The sequence below is a fragment of the Gymnogyps californianus genome, chromosome 3 (genome assembly GCF_018139145.2).
Source record: "Gymnogyps californianus isolate 813 chromosome 3, ASM1813914v2, whole genome shotgun sequence".
NCBI lineage: Eukaryota > Metazoa > Chordata > Aves > Accipitriformes > Cathartidae > Gymnogyps > Gymnogyps californianus.
Window position 1 is genome coordinate 70,166,296 of NC_059473.1, and position 17,991 is coordinate 70,184,286.

A 17,991-nucleotide genomic window follows, 5' to 3' on the forward strand; every position below is an offset into this window, starting at 1 on the left:
TTTTGAGTAAATGGCCCAGAATTTAGGATATTTTTGCTACTTTTGCTAGGATGTTGAAAAGCTCAGTCTCATAGCCTGGCATACTACTATTGCATTTATACATTCTTTAGAGTATCCTCTGTTTCAGGATTATATAGAGTTAAAATATTTTCCTATACTTCCTCTCACATCATAGTGAACTGTGAAGACGCTTGTACTAAAAATGCAGCCTTGTTTCTTTTTTTGTTACCAGTTATTAATAAATGCCACAGTCCAGCCTATGCAATGCAGCAAAGTACTGTTGTATTACTAACACAAAAATGGCATTACTTTAAGAGCAAGGCAGGGGGAGCAAGTTAACTACAAAAAAGAAATTATTTAATACATGAAAGTAACAATAATGAGAATAAAAAAGGGTCAAAATTAAATGCTATTTAACTACAAATCAGAGCTAAAAGGATTATTTAAGTGTCTACTCTTTATGGAAAAGGCATTTTAAGATGTTTTGTTCTGAAGCTGGCAATCTTTCACAGCCCTGAAGTTGTTTTATGATTTAAGTGTGCTTTTGGCAAGAATTGGGCCCAATTTCAGCAAAGTACTTAACATATCTTTAACTCTTTCTTGAGTCAGCAAAGCATTTAAGTGCATGCTTAAGCTTTGTTGAATCCAGACTATCGCATATACTATGTATATGATCACCTTCCCAGGCATTAGTCTTTTGGAAGTGGTACTGCCTTTGCTTTGCTAGAAAGGGAATAAATGGGCCTCATATTGATCATTGAGACTGTTATGAAAATGGCACTTGATTTTCAGGGGAGCAATGGTGTGGACTAGAGGTTTCTATACTGTATATGATTATATTACATCTACAATTTATGATATTCTTGAATATGGCAGTGTTATGTTTTAGAGGACAAGTGGAAACACAATATGCTTCACTATGATATTTCTTAAATAAGAACTTTCTCACATCATCATACAGGTCTACATCAACTACAGATTTGAAAGTTTGTGTACTAAGAAGTTGCAGTCCAGTATCATAAGTACAAAACAAGTCATTACCAATGCACAGTACCACTTTCGTCTGCAAAGTGCCACAAATAATCTGATGAGTTTTTTCTCTTCTATAACAGCTGCTTGGAGTGCCCAAGTTTGGAGACTTACGTATTTCAGAAATAGTGGTTGCTGGGTTTATTTCATGCCTACAGTAGACTCCTCTCAGCATTTTATTGACTGTCTGAGCTGCACACTTCTCCTAGCACCTTCTGTCAACGTCCTCCTTCATGACGCTGCCTCTGCAAATACCTTCTGAAGAAGTTGCTTGTCCTGGTTAAGGCAGTTAAAGAAGCCTTTTGAAATATTTAACCACATGATCCTTTAATTTGTGCTCTGAGAGCAAATATACCAAAGCTTTTGCTCACTGTCTCATTCTATCCTACTCCTTTGGGCTAACTGACATCAGTACCCAGCTCTAAGTTACGCACTTCAGTTAGAGCTCCTGTTCTAAGTTCATTAAGTTTGAATTAAATTTATTCCTTTAGGATCTCATTGCATTAATTTTTAGGGTCTATTGTTTTTGTTACTGAATTAGCTAATTTAATCTGCACATCCTGTTTGCCTAATGGCGGGCAAAACCTAGAACTGGTATTTACTTCAAAGTTTTTTCTCTTCTGAAATGTCTGTTCCAGACTCATATTCTCAATGGGTTACAGAGCTTGAAGCAGAAGTCCTTCCCTTGTCAAAAGAAGGTAGAGTATGAGCAAGTAGTAATGGCTAAGCATCATCCAAGCTATGACCACTCTCAGTGGGTATGCTCTTGTCATAAATCAATTACAAAGTAATATGACTCATTCCACCTCGCAGTGAGAGACTATTAAGAAAACTGAATTACTTTCACCTTGCTGTGGTCTATGAGCATGCTTACAACTGCTGCACCTGATCTCATGCTCAGTAATTTGTCATGTTGCTTGTTGCCATCCTTTGAGAAATTCCACCTGGAATGAAGTAGAAATACCTCCCTAGAGGTGCTCCTGGTTCAAAAAGATGTGGTTCAACACAGGATTTTTCTAAATCCGATGGAGTGTCCTTCTACTCATTGGGGATTGACTGGAAATACTTGCACCTGAGCAGCTTAGTCATCTTAGTTCTCAAAAGGCTGGAAGTACTCCTCAGATCCCTATTTAAAAGGAAATACAGGTTAAACTTTTTCACAGATAAAGATCTACTAGCAGATACTAGCTCTTTGTGTTCAAGAATCACAACATGTTTATAAATTACTTTTTTTGCCACCTGAGCCTTAACCTGAATGCCCATGCCAGAAATCCTAAGACTAGTGAAGTTAATTTGTTCTTAAAACAAATTAGTGTTAATGATAAGCATTAAGAACGGATCTTTTCACAAGGGCTCTGTTCACAATGTGTAAGGATTTCAGAGAGAGTCCTTTTCAAGGGTGGTACATCAGTTTTGAACACAGGTGGTGCTCTAGTCAGAATTGTAGGATTAACCTAATTTTCTTTCTAAGGATTCTAAATCAAAAAGATTTTTATCCCAATGGGAAATTAGGCATCTGTGGCCTATGCATACACCCACACTGTGTATTGGTTCTGCTCCTTCTGATGGGAAACCAGAAGACCCACATCTTCCCCTTCTCATATGGCAAAAGTGATGACTGTTGTTTTCCTGGGAGTGATCAAATATACTCTACACTTACATAATTATGTGCTTCAAGAGCGTTGACTTGAGCAACTGATTTATTTGCATGTGATTTGAGTCCTCAGGAAGTGTTTTTCCTCTAACTGAGAGAAGCTTTGCAAGGCTGGCAGGACAGACATGAGAAATCTGCATTCTTTCCGTTTCCTCCTTATGCTGGTTCGTTTTCTCTTGATTATCCCAACTTTTGCAGAAACTAACAGAGCATCTCAGGCTCTGGAGAGGAAAAAGTACCTGTCTGTTTTCTGGGAGACAGTTTTGTCTTTAGGCTTCACTATAATTACACTGGAGCCTTGTGGAAAGAAGGTGCTTGCTTTTCCTCTGAGTTAATACAACCTGATATTCTAGAAAGAGATGATAGACTTTCTGCCTACTCAAGTATGGGAGGACAGATCCCATCAACTTCAATGAAGGATCTGAAATCTAAGAGTGACCCCACCTTCTAAGATCCACATCCTCGGGACAGTGCTCAATGTATTTTGATCACCTCTTTTCTTTTTTTCTTTTTTTTTCATCTAGCTTTCTGATGAGTAAGAAAAGGTGTACTACACTTGAATGAAGATTTCTAGCAATCTTTATTCAAGTATGTCCACATAACACAGAAGATCATGTACTATTACAGTTATTTTAACGTCAAGATAGGTTTTTTTGGTTGTGTACACCTTCTGAGGGAAAGATGGAGCCTGTTGACTCCTTTAAAAGGTAAAGAGGGGTTTACCAAGGTATGACCAGTTTAATCTCTTCCTCATAACAACTTTGATAGCCAAACTCATATACGGTCGTATGGGAGGATTTTGAAAACACAAGTGTCTAGCTTGCCTTTGGTGAGGACTGACAACATCTACCCAAAATTAGGGACCCTGGCCAATTTCATGATGTCTATCCTAATACTAGCTTCCTCTCTGTGCATCAGTCACGCATCCAAAATGAGGCAGGAGCTGTATTAAACAAGAAATGAGCTGTATTCAAACGAAGCTAAGGCAATCAGTGAAAGCAAGTGTTTGGATATGAGGCAGCACCTCCATCTCCTGCCTCCCAGTTATTTATTTTTTTTATTTTGTTAAGCAAAATCACCAAAGAGGACAGTGTCACCCTAATCCTCTGCAGAAAAGTCTTTAAATCCTTTTGGTGGCTTCTACCTTATTCAGGGATCCTGAGACACTTCTCAGTGGTGAAGACTTCCATCCTCAGTTTTGATGCCATTGCTTTCTGCTTGAGAAGAAAAGCTACAGACCCAACAGACTGGACTGAAAGCATTTGCGTTTCACCCGGGCCCCTTTTTTTTCTTTTCTTTGCACAATGTTTTTCCCAAGTATTTCCCAACATGGTAGCAGATTTATAATACAAAGATACTGATACAGAGAACTGTCTCCTGCTTTCCTTTTCATCACAAAAATCCATCAGAAAAACTGCTACCCTCTTCAAAAGATGTTCATTTATAGAGGAGCGGGTATATGTGTGGCATGATCTCACCAAGTAAGGGGTTTCCTTGGTGTGTTCTTATTCCAGAAAGAAATGTATTTGTCCAGTTCATTATCTTTCTAAATCAAAGCGTATGACGGCAGTGAGTTTTTCTACATTGATCCAATAAATAGAATGGCAGTCAAATATATCAGAACAAGTACTTCTTGGGAGCAGGAGAACTGGAAAAATCTGGTTTGATGCAAAACTTTCTCATATGGATTATCTTAGGTCTAACAATGTGACTGAGCTCATATTGCAACCTTTCCCTTCAGCAGAAGGGGCTAAAGGGATCTTTTCTGTATCTAGCTGCTTATGTTCACAGTATTCTTAATGGAAGGATATCTTGGAGAGCTTTACCACCCTGCCTCATTTGGTTTTAATTAACCAACATGATATGAAGGTCAGAGAAGGGAAATGGCAGGCATATAGCCTAAAAAAACAAGATTACAAGACCGTAAGACCAGGCTAACTTTCTGCTCTCTGAGGATTTAAGTATTCAATGGAATATGACAACAGTATGCTTCACTGAAATACTTGTGGTAAAAATTAAACAACAGTACAGAAAACAACGTTTTTATGCAGCTACTGAGTGCAAACAGAATGGTGTTGGTTATTTAATGTGTGGTGCATACCACAGAACAGCAAATCCACTTGAAATGCCATTTATTTAAACTTTTCCCAATCTGTGTGATTCCATATACAATTTTTATTTTTCTGAACATTTCTTGGACATGAATGCTTTATCTGAATGAGGAGATAACACGTGCACACACACACATACACACCTGTATGTGCACACACAGCTATACAAATTAGGATGGGATATAAATTGTTCTCTCCTGGCAAATGGCAGAGGGTCACAGTTTGTGACTATCCATCCTGGTAGTAAAGACTAAAGTGCATCACAGCAAATGTGCCAGCCTAGATGCTTTTCAGCACTGTTTGTGCTTTAGGGAAGAGCTGCAGAGGCAGGTTCAGGTTCTCTTCTGTCTCCCACCTGCTTCAGGGGTGTCTAGGAGTATGTCACTAGTAATGAAACAAAAAATACATTTATATGGTTTTATGGGCATGTTATACATAACTTTGCCAATTTTCATAAAAAAGAAAAGCCATTTGCTCAAAGCATCAGAGCTTATAAAGATGGTGAAATGTCAAACTAAATCAAATCTCAATTCCATGCATGGTAGAAAAATAATATATTACCAACAAAAGTTTCCTGAATAAAAACATGCTGTACAGTCTCATATACATACAAAAATGGTTAAATATAAAAAGAATTACAAACGTCATGGCAAATGCCTAACGTGTCTACAGTTGCTTGGCAATATCCTTTCATGTGTCATACTAACTACTTGTTAGTAGAAAAAAAAAAAGGAAAGAAAAAGACATTGAGATCAAGCAATGATAACTTCTAGCAAAAAGGAAAGATCTAGGTCTCAACTTTCCTGAAGTTTATGGCTCATGTAATGAAAGGTTTCAGTTCATTCCTTTAAAATATCAGAGCAGGAATCATATGAAATTTCATATCATGTCAGATTTCCCCAGAAATGCTTGATGTCAAGTTCTATGTTATTCATTTTTTTTAGTTTTTCTCATGGGAAAGGATGTTATTTCATATGTTTCTGGAAGTAAAACTGTTATAAAAGAAGCTCTATAGAACTTCCTTAATGTTTGCAGTTTTGAAAAACAGGAAATAAAGCTGAATAAATGGAAAATTTTATACTTTGCAAAAACACTTGCTAAGTGTTGTTAATGTCATACTGTTCTCTGATCTCATGAGAGCTGACAGATCTTAGAATGAGAGAGAAAAATAATTGCCTCAGAACCACTAAAGTAATAATTACATTTCCTTCAGTTTCCAGGAAGCTGTCCTGAGCAATAGCAAAACAGAAAACCTCATGAAACCAATCAAAATTCTCATTTCACAGAATGAGTTCTAAAATATCTATGTGAAATTGGATACTCTGAAGAGCACTTGGGCCACAGAAAACCAAAGCTGCAGCTGTTGTTATGATTAAGCTCATTGAGTCAGCCAAACTACTGAGTCCCAAACTTCTGTCCTCTCACTTTTTGCTATATTTTTCCTCCTTGACCTATACTAGGGTTGCCACCCAAGGTAGGATGCCATCAAGAAAATATAATATTTACTCAGGCAGTAAACTATTCAATGCCAACTCGCTCTCTAGCTCCATGACTTTTCCATACTGCTGGGAAAATCACATCCCTGGCTCATTGCTTTGACCACATCAACCTGCTCCATGACCATTTCCACTGAATCTCACCTCTCATATACAATATGACCATAAAGTACCTATGATATTTTAAATACATATGTGTCGTATAATAAATACATTAAAATGTGCTTTATATAACCATATTAAAGGTAGGTCCCTGATTTCAGTCAACTAGTCTTGATGCTTTAAAATGTGCATTTTGGCTGAAAGGTATTGCTTATGAAATTGTGATGAAATTCCATCAATATTTTTGGTAAAAACAGAAAAATAAAAGTGCATTTTTTTTATTTTTAAGAACTCGGAGCAAAACTTTATTTTAGAAACTACTTTTTTCTTTAAAATATATATAAACTGGCTCCTCAGATGATAGATTTAAAAACTCAGACAAAATTGAATATTTTATTTCAGATAGAATGATGTGCGTTGTTCGATACAAACTGACTGGGAGTGGGAGTATGGAGCAATGACATATTTTGTTTAAAACTTAGCAACTGTGGGGTTTTTTTCATATTTCAGATCAACCTGCCCTTTCTAATATCAATCATTTTCATAGCTCTGCATGGAGTATACCTCTTTTATATGTCCACTGTGCATTCAGTATTAATATTGATTATGAATTCATATATAATGTGAATATTACTCATATCAATGTTATTGATCAACATATTTAATTTTCTATTGGCAGTTCTTGTTCCTTTTTGTTTATTCAATTCAAGGATAGCTCAAATTTAAGGATAGGCTTGCTTTTAGTAAAGATACAACATTCAGAATCACTTTGAACATGGAACTTTATATCTTGATTCTAGACTGGAAACTGTTTAAACATTAATATTGCTCAACTGCATACTACAGCATTAATACAAATATATCCTATAATAAGCATGGAGAAAATATAATCATCAGATACCAGGAAGCAACAAGCATGTATTTAGTAGAAACTGCCTTTATCTTGTAATCAGTCAGGTCAGATACTCTTGAATTTAGGTGATGTTCCTGTGTGGATCCAAACCTGCACAGCAGAGCCTTTCCATACGCTGTTTAAAAGCATCTGCAGACATCATCTGCAGGCAGCAAAAGCTTATCTATTTTTTTGCTACTGTGAACGTCAGCACTGGCTGGTAGATCACGCTCAGTTTCTGAGAGACACGTTCAGTCTCTCCCTCTTCTCCCTGGTAGGCCACCTACTCCTTCTCTGAGGGGGTTTTGAAGCACATCCTGGCAGGATGGAAAAAGCTGTTACAGAAACTACCATTAAAAATTTGTAAATCCCAGTCATAGTTTGCCAGAGGGTACAGAGTTTAGGTGGATGAAGCTTTTCAGCTTCAGGTTCCAGATCCTGTTTTGGTGATTAGCTCCTGCGAGCCATGGCTCCCCCCCACGCTGTGTATTCCTGTAAAAGAGGCCAGGACCCCCTCCCCTTCTCCCGTGGCTGTAGAGCAGCAGTGGCTTGACTAGATGCTCTGCTTATTCTCCAGTCTCTCCAGTGAAGAAAGGCAAGGACCATATCACAGGTGTCCTGAGGCACATACAGCTGGTTCACAGGCCTCCATTTAGACCACTCTGAAGTAAAACTGCAGATATTTTAACCTACACTGTTTCTAGAGTTTCCTTTTAACACCTTATTATAAGAGTTAAATCCTTTGGTGTCCATTATTAACAGCTAATCTGACCCTGTTCACGCAGTGTGAAAACCACTGAAGAGCCTGATGACAACTATAAAGGTTTTATTTTGACATACAGGAAAGTAGGGATGGGCTCACCTGAACTGACAGTCCAAAGGCATGTGCCACATCCAACCGCTGCTATTAACATGAAAATGATTGTCCAGGGCAACTAAACAAAACATTACAAGAAGAGAAAAGTATACTTGATTTTTTTCTTTTTCAGAACCACACAAGAAAGAAAAAATAATGGAAACTGGTGAATATTCTCCCCTTTTTATCTTACTTTTCAACTATCTTAATGTTCTAAATGAATTAATGTCAGAAGTCAATATTTGATTTTTGTTTGTTTGTTTCTACAGCCAAAACAGCAAAGAAAGAAGTAAAAGTACATGGTAAGACCTGTGAAAGACAGTAAGTTTTAGTGTCTCATTTATCTGGTTTGATTTTAAGCTGAGAGAGGATTAGGTAAAGGGACAAAAAAGTGAAGCCAGAGATAAAGATTTGCTGGTTTAATCAAAGTTACTTGAGCAAATGAATGGCTGTGGAACAGACATGCAGCCATTTGGTCTTCTGGAACTGAGATCTGATCAAATGTTGCTGAGAAGAACAAAGAGGGTGAAAATTTTTTATTTCAGCTTTTAAAAGGTTTATCTTTTCAAGAAAGAGGGCCTGCTTCAAGGTCACATTAAATGGATGGAGAACAAAACACAAAATAGGAGCTTCAGAGTGTGGAGGAACCATGTAGGTTGTTTTCTTTTGTTTTTATTCCAAGCACTCACACATTTTATTGTTGTAGGTAGGTGCTCTTCTTATTCCTGACTGGAATCTACTTCTCCAGTTTATCCAAATTTGGGAGAGCATAAAGATTTTCAACTCCTTTTACAGCCAAGCTTGATGACTCATTCATCAGATGACTCTATTTTCTCAGATATAAATTCTGAGCAAAAAATACCTACAGTAGACAGTCAATTTATAGAAAAATGAATCTGTTCTTTTCTATAGCATAAAAACCTGTTACAGTGCTTCAGAATGAAGGTGTGAATAATGAAGAAAGAGAAATGTGGCAGTTCAATTATTTTGGATTTAGTTAATGTAATTATGAAGAATAATAAACAAATTACACTGAAAAAATATATGTTCAAGGAAGACTTTTGAAAGTGGATCTTCCCCTGTATCAATACTAGAAGAGTTCTGTGCTTTGAGTTTTCAATAAACTAAAAAAAAAAAAAAAAAATCCTTAACTTCCCCAAATTACTGAGATTGTTAAAAGGAGATTTCTATTGCATACCCTCCACCTATGTTTGAAATATGCCTATTCTGAAACCTGGTTTTACTCCTTCTCTCATCCTCATTACTTGAAAATAGTGGAGCTATTGAAGCTCCCTATACAACTTACCTGTTGACCTTGTTTTCCATTGCTTTTTATCTGCAGGTTAATTAGTCATCTGCCATGAGACTATCCAAACAAGCAACATATGTGTGTGTCATTTTTTCTCTGCATAAAAAAATGAACGTCTGCTCTGCATAGATAGGTAGCATCTATGCTACCTATTGTTAGGATCAATCTTAATTTCTTTATGCATTTGCAAAATTTGTTTCCTGGAATGTTTTCTTTTATTTTACAGCATCTGTGGAAACTCTGAAGTCAAAAGGTGGGTAACTTTATTGGTTTTTAAAATTTAAATAGAAGAATGCTATTGTTAACTCTACTGTTAATGAAAAAGCTTCTTGTGACAAAACTGCTAACAGGTGTGACTTATGTAAAACAAAGTGGACCTTTTAAATTATAACAGCTCCTTCCTTGCAGCACCTCAAAGCACCTCTAGAAAACAGGTGTCTTTTCCTTGAGTTGTCCATAGATGAACAAACTGTAACTCTCCAACTATGTCAAATTCCGTTTCTAACCCTAACTCAAACCACAAGGTTTTTGTGAAAGGCAGAAAGGAGAAGTAACCCATCTTCTATAGAGACATGACACAAAGAGTAATATTTCTCTTTTTGCCAGTCCAGCTGTAGCACAAACCCAGCGACTGAACAGTTGTTTTCTTTACTGAGTCCAGGAAGTTTTACAGGGAGGTTCAGTGAAACAGTTTTTGCCTTCCTTTCATACAAGAACTGCCGATGGCAGAAGGTGGGAGCTGTGGGAGTGTCAGTGCATGCTCCAAAGGTTGCTCCTTTCCAGAAGACACAGGGAACAGGGACTGGTGAAAAACATCAAGGGCTTAAGTTCGAGCTGAGCAAATACTTAATTGTTCATGTCAGTGTCTGACTTTTTACATACATACAATGCAAGATACTAGCTCCGAATTGCCTTCAAGAACATTATCGATGTCAGTTGTATTCTAGACACAAATGGAAAATGGAATGGCAAGTTACAAACTGCACTTCACTCTCAGTCCATGTTTATTCATATCAATGACCACCTTGCTTTATAAACATTCCCTTTCAAACAAATGGGACTTCATGTACCAACTTCTCAGCCTTGTGGATTGTGGTCTCCAAGCTGTCCACCACAAGTCAAAGGAAGGGAAACAAGAATTTTCAATTTTTTAATACCCTGCTATCATTCAAGTGTCTTCTTTTACTTTAGAGTTCATCTCTGAAACCTCATTCACATTAACCAGTAAATACTGACACAAGTAGTCAGGCTGAGTTGCAAGGCAGTAGAGTGCTCTTCTGGAGCATGAAGAAGGGTTGAAGAATCGCAGCTGTGGAGACTAATGTAAGGAAATGAAAGCTGATACATTATTCCCTTTATTGGATGTTTTTAAGTTCCCTGTTTCATGGGCTAAATTCATAATGCTGTCATTGCTCTGCAGCTAATTGTATTGAGCAAAACAGAAACCAGAGTAATTTAGGCATTTGTTCTCTTTATACTCCCACCAGACAAAACACAGAAACTAAAGGGAAAAAAAAAGTATGTTGAGTTAAGCTTTTGCATTTTTAGCAAATTCTAGACAGCCAAAGCTGAAAATAAAGGTAGTCTCGCTGCTATGGGTGATTCAATAAAGCTTTCCCCTATTGCTTGAAGCTTCTGAGCAAATCTTTTTGATACATTATTATTTCTTCTGTAATGTTATAGTATCCATATGAAGTCAACATTTCAACATCTGTGAACCCACTTCTGCCAAGCCTGTGTCCATCAGGCTCTGAAAAGAAGTGAAGCAGTTGTTTCTTGCAGAATTAAGTCCCTTTCTGCAAACTTGAAGTTTTCTTTGGCCACTACCAGGAAATGTTGTCATATACCTTTTGAAATTGTTATTCCCACTTATTATATTCACCCTTTTATTAAAAGTTATTTTGTTTAGTTCACTTGTAATGTTTACAAACAGAATTAGCAGGGGTTTTGAAACTACAGAGCTTTTACCTCTATGCTTTACTGCTGTGAGTAGCCTCATTTTTTCTAGTGAATACCATAATTCATATTTATTTAGATAAGAAGCAAATATTTGTATATGCAATAGGTCTTCATCATGTCTCCAGCATTTTGCAGAATGGAAGCAAACTCTTCCTTATGAGCTATTGATTTAAGGGGCACTTTAAAAAAATTTATGGGAAGTTCATAGTTCATTAAGGATAAATAGAAATTGTAGGTTTCTATTATATAACACAAGAATCGTTCTGTTATTTCTGTTGTCAAAAGAGCAGTCTCACAAATGCAAATGTTGGTCTCAGCCATCTTAGTTTTACCATAGGATCAGCCTAATGTTGAACCTGAAATTATTCTCCAGTATTGAAGTAAATAACAACTTTGTTTTAATCAATCACCAGTCCCCATTAAACAGAAATAACTGAAGTTTGCTCTGGAGTAATTGTTAATTTCTGAAAAATTACTTGTTAACAGGTGATCTAAGTTCAACTTTATGTTGCTAATTTTGAAACTCAAACGTAGTCTATACTCCAGGGGAAAAATGATATTTATATTAAAATGTTACAGCTGTTCCTTTTGCCTCTTAGTAAGAATCACAAAGGAATGCTGTTATTTTCTTCTGTTTTTTTATGATGACAAATTCTAGTAGTTTAATAGCTATACCTTTCACTAAGTCTGAACAAAATCATTGCTTTTCAATTGGTATTTGTTCTTTATTGCTGCTCTTTATTTACTTGTTTCCTATTTTCTGCTATTAATCCTTTTAGACTTAGCAGCTTTGTGGGTGCAATGTGGTTTCCAATATTCAGTAGCTGTTGGCAAATTTTAAAATTTTTAAGCATATTCATGGAACGCAAACAGTCCTGTTCTGAAAACAAGTGAAGCTTTTGATGAAATTCTCTTCTTTGGTAATGAAAAAATTAATCTGCTGGCATAGAAGGAAGTCTGGGCCATTCCCACTAGCTTGTACTTCTGATGAACTATCAAGCTCATATGAAGTTTTGTTGCATTTTCTCACAAAAGGTTCTGTAATGCCATTGTGGCAGGGAATTTTTTCATTTCTCCATGTAACAAAACAGTTCCTAAACCATAATAGACACTTCTTAGGTTCATGATTTCTTGATATTAGTGATGTCACGATGAGGAGCTCTTGCCTCTGACCTCAGGGTTCAGTGAGTGAAGTGTTGATTGTCTCCAGTCAGAGGGATTTCTTTCAGCTTTCCTTCACACCGAGCAAACATCTCAAAATAGCTTTAAAATCAGTGACATTTTGGAATGCATATTTCTGATGTGGATGCTAGTTATGCAACCTGACTCTTTTGGGATAAAAATATTCTGACAAATTTGATTGTAGCCTACAACTATTGAGACTGCAGAAATATTTGACTGATGAATTGCTCTCCTGGCTACTTTCAGCACAAAACAATACCTGCTAAGCTCTCTCTCATTTGATCCCAAAGAGCTTATGATGGAATCAGAGAAACAATTATCATAGAAATCATCCATTTGATCTACAGTATGCCAAGTTGTCAAGAATTTTGCTGAGAAATAACAAAATACAAATGGGAGTCCAAACTCCATTTACTTCATTTACTTTTTTAAACTATAACTTACTGAAAATATGGATCCCTGACAAATTTCCACTTTTATCTTTATGTGCATTCATTATATTTTGTATTATTTCAGGCAGGGTTTTTTGGTCGGTTTGGTTTGGCTTTCTGGGGTATTTTTGTTGGTTTTTTTTTTTAACACCTGATGTTCTTCTGCTGAGAAGAAAATTATAATACATTATAATACATCCATGTTACTTAAGTCATATGGTTAAAGGATCAGCTTTTCAAATCAGGAACACCTGCAATGGGACCATTTTTACAAAGAGATATGTTTCAGGCTGCCACTCAGAAGTGGCAAGAACTTTGAAAATGCTCAGTGGAAGGGATGAAATCTTAAGCTATTCAGAAAACTTGTCCCTATTCTAATAGAAACAAACAAAAACAACCCTTCTTTGGAGTCTTATTCCAAACACCGACTCTATGAGTGCAGGCTTTCTATTTATACAGACTGTTAAAGTGACACCTATTACCTTGATGATAAAAGACCTCTCAGCATTACCAAAGTAGCTCACACCTCCCTTCTCAAAAAGCAAAGGGAATAAAGCAATATCCTGTTTGTCCTTCCAGATACTACTCTGCAATGTCCAGATGATGCTACTTTGCAGTTCCCAAAAGTTACTAAAGCTCTGATCTGTCTTGGCAAGTTCTTCTTTACAAACACTCACTCACAGGAGCGTTGTAACATTACTGAATGCACTGATAGCCAGAATACTATTAATAGTACTAGTTGTTATTTTTAAATAGCAGCCTCAACGCTTCTCAAGGATGGCTGGTTCCTTCATCATGAGTGCACTCACGGTCTAACACTGCCACATGATTTTGATGACGCTAAATACCTGATCTTCTCAGAAAGCTCTATTGCTCTTCTAGCCTGCAGTTCAGTATCCAGAAAATACTTTTATTCTTTATTTGATCAGTATTCTGGTTTTCAGAAACTGAACAAACCAAAACTGCTTTTGTTTTAGCTAAAAAGGATAAACATGCTTTGGAGAAAACAACAGTTCTCAATAATTCGTTTTACTCTTATCATAGCTGCTTTTGCAACTTTAGACGCTAAAAATACATTTTGGAATGCATATGAGACTGGTTTCTGATGCCCCTTTTCATATCCTTTTTTCCATATTAAAATAAGCTTATTCTTCAAGATGTTGACCACTTCAGTAAGATTTTTAGAAGCACTGTGCTATTGGTTTGCTCAGTGGCAGGGCTCAATGCCCAGATTCATCTAGGCATGTAGGTGTCTAGTTTATTGCTGATTTAAGTAGCCCTGCTGATCTGGGCCTAAATAACATGAATGTTAACAGCAGAGATCTACAATAAATATTAAGGGACTTGGCTCTTCTTTGGCTTTCTCTATGTCCAGTAACACAAATACAAATTTAGGTACTTGGATAGAAATGGAGTACTCACTTATTTTTCCTGTGGATCCAGTCAGTCATCCTTTCAGCCTAGACTTGATTTTCAGGCAAACTGAAGATTAGCTTCAACAAAATAAGTTACCTGAGGTAACTGAGGTGCAGTGGTGCAATATTTCACTGTTTTCAGGGAGCTTGCTCACAAACACCCACTCACCCCACAGCGTCCTGGGATAAACAAGAGCAAGTGGCAAGGGAGTGATTGATGTGTGTGAGTTGGTCCATCCCACTCAACGTGAAGCAGTTCATCTCTCCATACCTGATATTTCACTGAATCTCAGGAAAGGTTTCCCGCTGGGAACAGAAGATCCTTCTTTTGGCCTCCAGCCCACTTGCAGACATTGCAGACAGGCCATAGCTTACTAACTGAGCTGGCCTGCTTGGGCTATCCTGCCCAGCAGCTTCAGAAGGCTTCCCTGCTGCCTGGGCTGCAAACCCGGCCCCAGAGGGACCACCAGGACATCCCTCCAAAAGCAGCGAGCACACCTAGAGGCACTTTGTAGGTCCTTTGAATTCCCTGAATTTCTCAGCATAAATAATGATAACAGAACACGAGCCTCAGTATTTACCTTGGCTCTAAAAGCCAAGCTCTTAATTTACAACTGTGATTTGCTGTAATAAAACATTGTGTTGAAAATAATTCTGTGTTTGACAGGTTGAAATAACAAGCTAAGGGGATGTTATGTGCTGATAACTCTGTAGCTGCAAAGATATTTCTATACTTATCAGATGTAAATTAATTTTCACCATCCACTTTACAACCTGCCATTTATGCTGATTGTTTATTCTTTGCACTACTTTTAAACAAGGCAATGACAGTGAAGTTTATTTTCTTAATGCCACATTTTTTGTCTCGAACACTGTAAGAGGATACTTTTTTAAATTAAAGTAACGTTTCTCATTCAGCATAACAGTTATAAATTATGGCTACAAAAGCTTGGTTTTACAAAAGTGAATTGTTGGCAGTGCCATTTACAGCTAAGCAAAGATGTTTACGTATTTGCAAGACTTAACCCTGAATAATTCAATTAGATGAGAAAATATATATGTTGTCCTAAATATATTCGGTAATCTATGGGAAATCTTGTACATTGCCAAACCTGCCATGTAAATTGTCAGAAACTATAAAAGATACCCATATTTATGTAAGTTTCCTAAGAGAGCAAAGTCTGAAGGGATTCCTTCCTGCACCTCCTCCTCTTAGATTGTTTAATCCTTAGTGTGGAGCCATGAACAAATAATCTCTGTCCCTTGTCTCTCAAGCTGTGCAAATCAATTTAGGAACTGCGCAATCTAAAGCTTGCGAATAATCAGTTGAATGTGTCCAGACATCCTGACCTGGGCTGTTACAACTGCTTCCCCTGGCATCAATAAAGGTCTAAAACAGCCCTGCTGCACAAGTGGTCTGGTTCACTCTTCTCTCTTGCACACAGAAATCACAGTATTCCCAAGGACCAGTTTAGGTGTCTGTAACATACCATCTGGCTGTGGCCCACGATCCTCACTAAGACTAACTACACACTTAAAATTAAGAATATGGGGAAGTATTTTGCTGTGTCAGGGATGCAGAGTGGAGGTTTCTGCTCCTGTAAACAGAAAACCTTTCTTGCGTGGGGAACCCTCATGGCTGGGCGAAGTAGAGACCTGCTTGCTTTGCTCTCTCCTCCGTTACGTGACATGCACTGCAGTTTAGCCTCTGTTCCACCTGAGATCTAGAAGGCAATGCTGCTGTTTATTTTCTGAAAGAAAAAAGTTCCCTGTTTGCTTTTCCTCTTTTCTTTTTAAGATAGGTAAAAATACTTATCATGTATTCTTATATTGGGGGGAAAAAGGTATCTCATGGTTGCAAATCTTTGAAATTATATTTGCCTCAAAGTAATCTGTAAGCATTTAAGAAAAGCTTTGTCTGTTGCAGCAACACTTCTGACTAGAAATCCTGCTTAAACCTTATCTTTGTTTTGCAGCAGTACCTGAAAAGAAGGAAGAAAAAGCAACGAAGGCAGCAGAGCAAGGTAAAAAGAAAACAAAGCATGTTGGCATTGTCTCTCTTAAAAGACAATAGCACAGAAACAAAAACCTCAGATTCAGATAGCTGGATGACAGCAACCTTTAAATCCATTGCTCTGCTAGTATTTGTCAGGGCTCTACTGCGTTTATCAGAGCAACAGGGAATTTCCACTGGGAAACTGGCTTTGTCCAACTTCCACAAAACTGCAACCCCCACAAAAAGCTTCAGGTGAACAGGCTGCCCGCTTCAGCTTAAAGGTCCTGTGCTGGGTCTTTGTGTTCCACAGGTCTTGCAAGAGGCTTCCTGCCCCTGTAGCCTGGGCAGGGATCAGCCTTTACTATTCAGTCTTAGAGAGTGACTTGCAATGAGGTAAAGGGGCAGAGGCACCCTAAAGTTAGCTGAGCCGCCTTTCTTATCCCAAATGAAACGTTAGCCCCATGAAGAGCCACAAAGGTCCACTGCAGAGAAACTCAAAAGCTTTTGAGAGCAGAACTTGTAGATTTTTTAGCAAAAAGCTTAGGATTGGTATGGATGAGGCATGAAGGGGAATGTCTGGGAGTGGGAACACCAGAAGAAGAAAGGTTACAAGAACCACATGTGTTGATGACACATAGTTCAGAAGGTCACGAAGTCTACAGACATTTTCCCAAGTCAACCAGAGCAGGAACACCAAAGGAGAGTCTACACCCAGGCTAAAACAAAACTCAAGCCACTGCGTGATGATGGTGAACACAGAAAGAAAAGGATTGGAGCCTGAAAGCGTCTATAGAAAGATGTGTCTTTTCCCATTATATACACTTATATTTATTATTATTGTTACTTTCAGCTTTATATCCTGTATACTTGCTTCTTGTACACTTGTTAAAAGCAGTCCATACTCTTTTAGGTTAGTATGGTAAGGAGCAAAGCAGTAAAATGCTGGCGTAAATACCCAAAGCTTGTCAGCCCTGGCTTCCTTTATATGATACACATCCTAATCTATTGTGTTTTATTACTAACTGTCTGCCAAGGTGATTTTTGTATTTACTCATGCTCAAATTGGCAATTAGAGCCCTGATGATGAATTTGGCATTTTCAGCCTTATCATGCTGGAGTTTTTCCAAACTTGCCAGTAACCTTTAGAATAAAGTATAAGATATATTTACTGATGTAACTTTGGTCAGTTGAGCTATTATCCCTTTCTTTTCTCCAGTTTCTCAGCTTCAGCTTTACTCAGCATTACTCAAGCCAGCACAGGCACCCTGCAGCAGCTGTCAGCTGCTTGTTAGTTGTCATGGAAAATGTTATAATTAGGTGGGCCTTGGCCTAGATTTCAGTCATTGTTAGTCGGGGTATCTCCACACTATTTTCCATTGCTGTACAAGTGCTTCCCTAGCCATCTGCACTGCTTCCCCTCTGTTTGGCTATCTCATGCAGCAATGAGGTGCTGTTTGCTGTAAGATTTGTCCCTTCTACAATGTGCCACCATTAGATGGGACTTTATCTGCAAAATATTTTATCTGTGCCATGAAGAGCACAGACTGAGCAGTACAAAC

The 17,991-nt window shown here is 37.6% G+C and overlaps 1 protein-coding gene across 1 annotated transcript in view; it reads left to right on the forward strand.

Moving 5' to 3' along the window:
• Positions 1-17,991, forward strand: part of TRDN (triadin) — a 242,640-nt gene that overhangs the window by 150,809 nt on the left and 73,840 nt on the right. Inside the window, 3 exon segments of the mRNA XM_050893954.1 lie at positions 8,274-8,306; positions 9,676-9,702; positions 16,413-16,460. Of these exon segments, the coding sequence (XP_050749911.1) occupies positions 8,274-8,306; positions 9,676-9,702; positions 16,413-16,460 (108 nt within the window).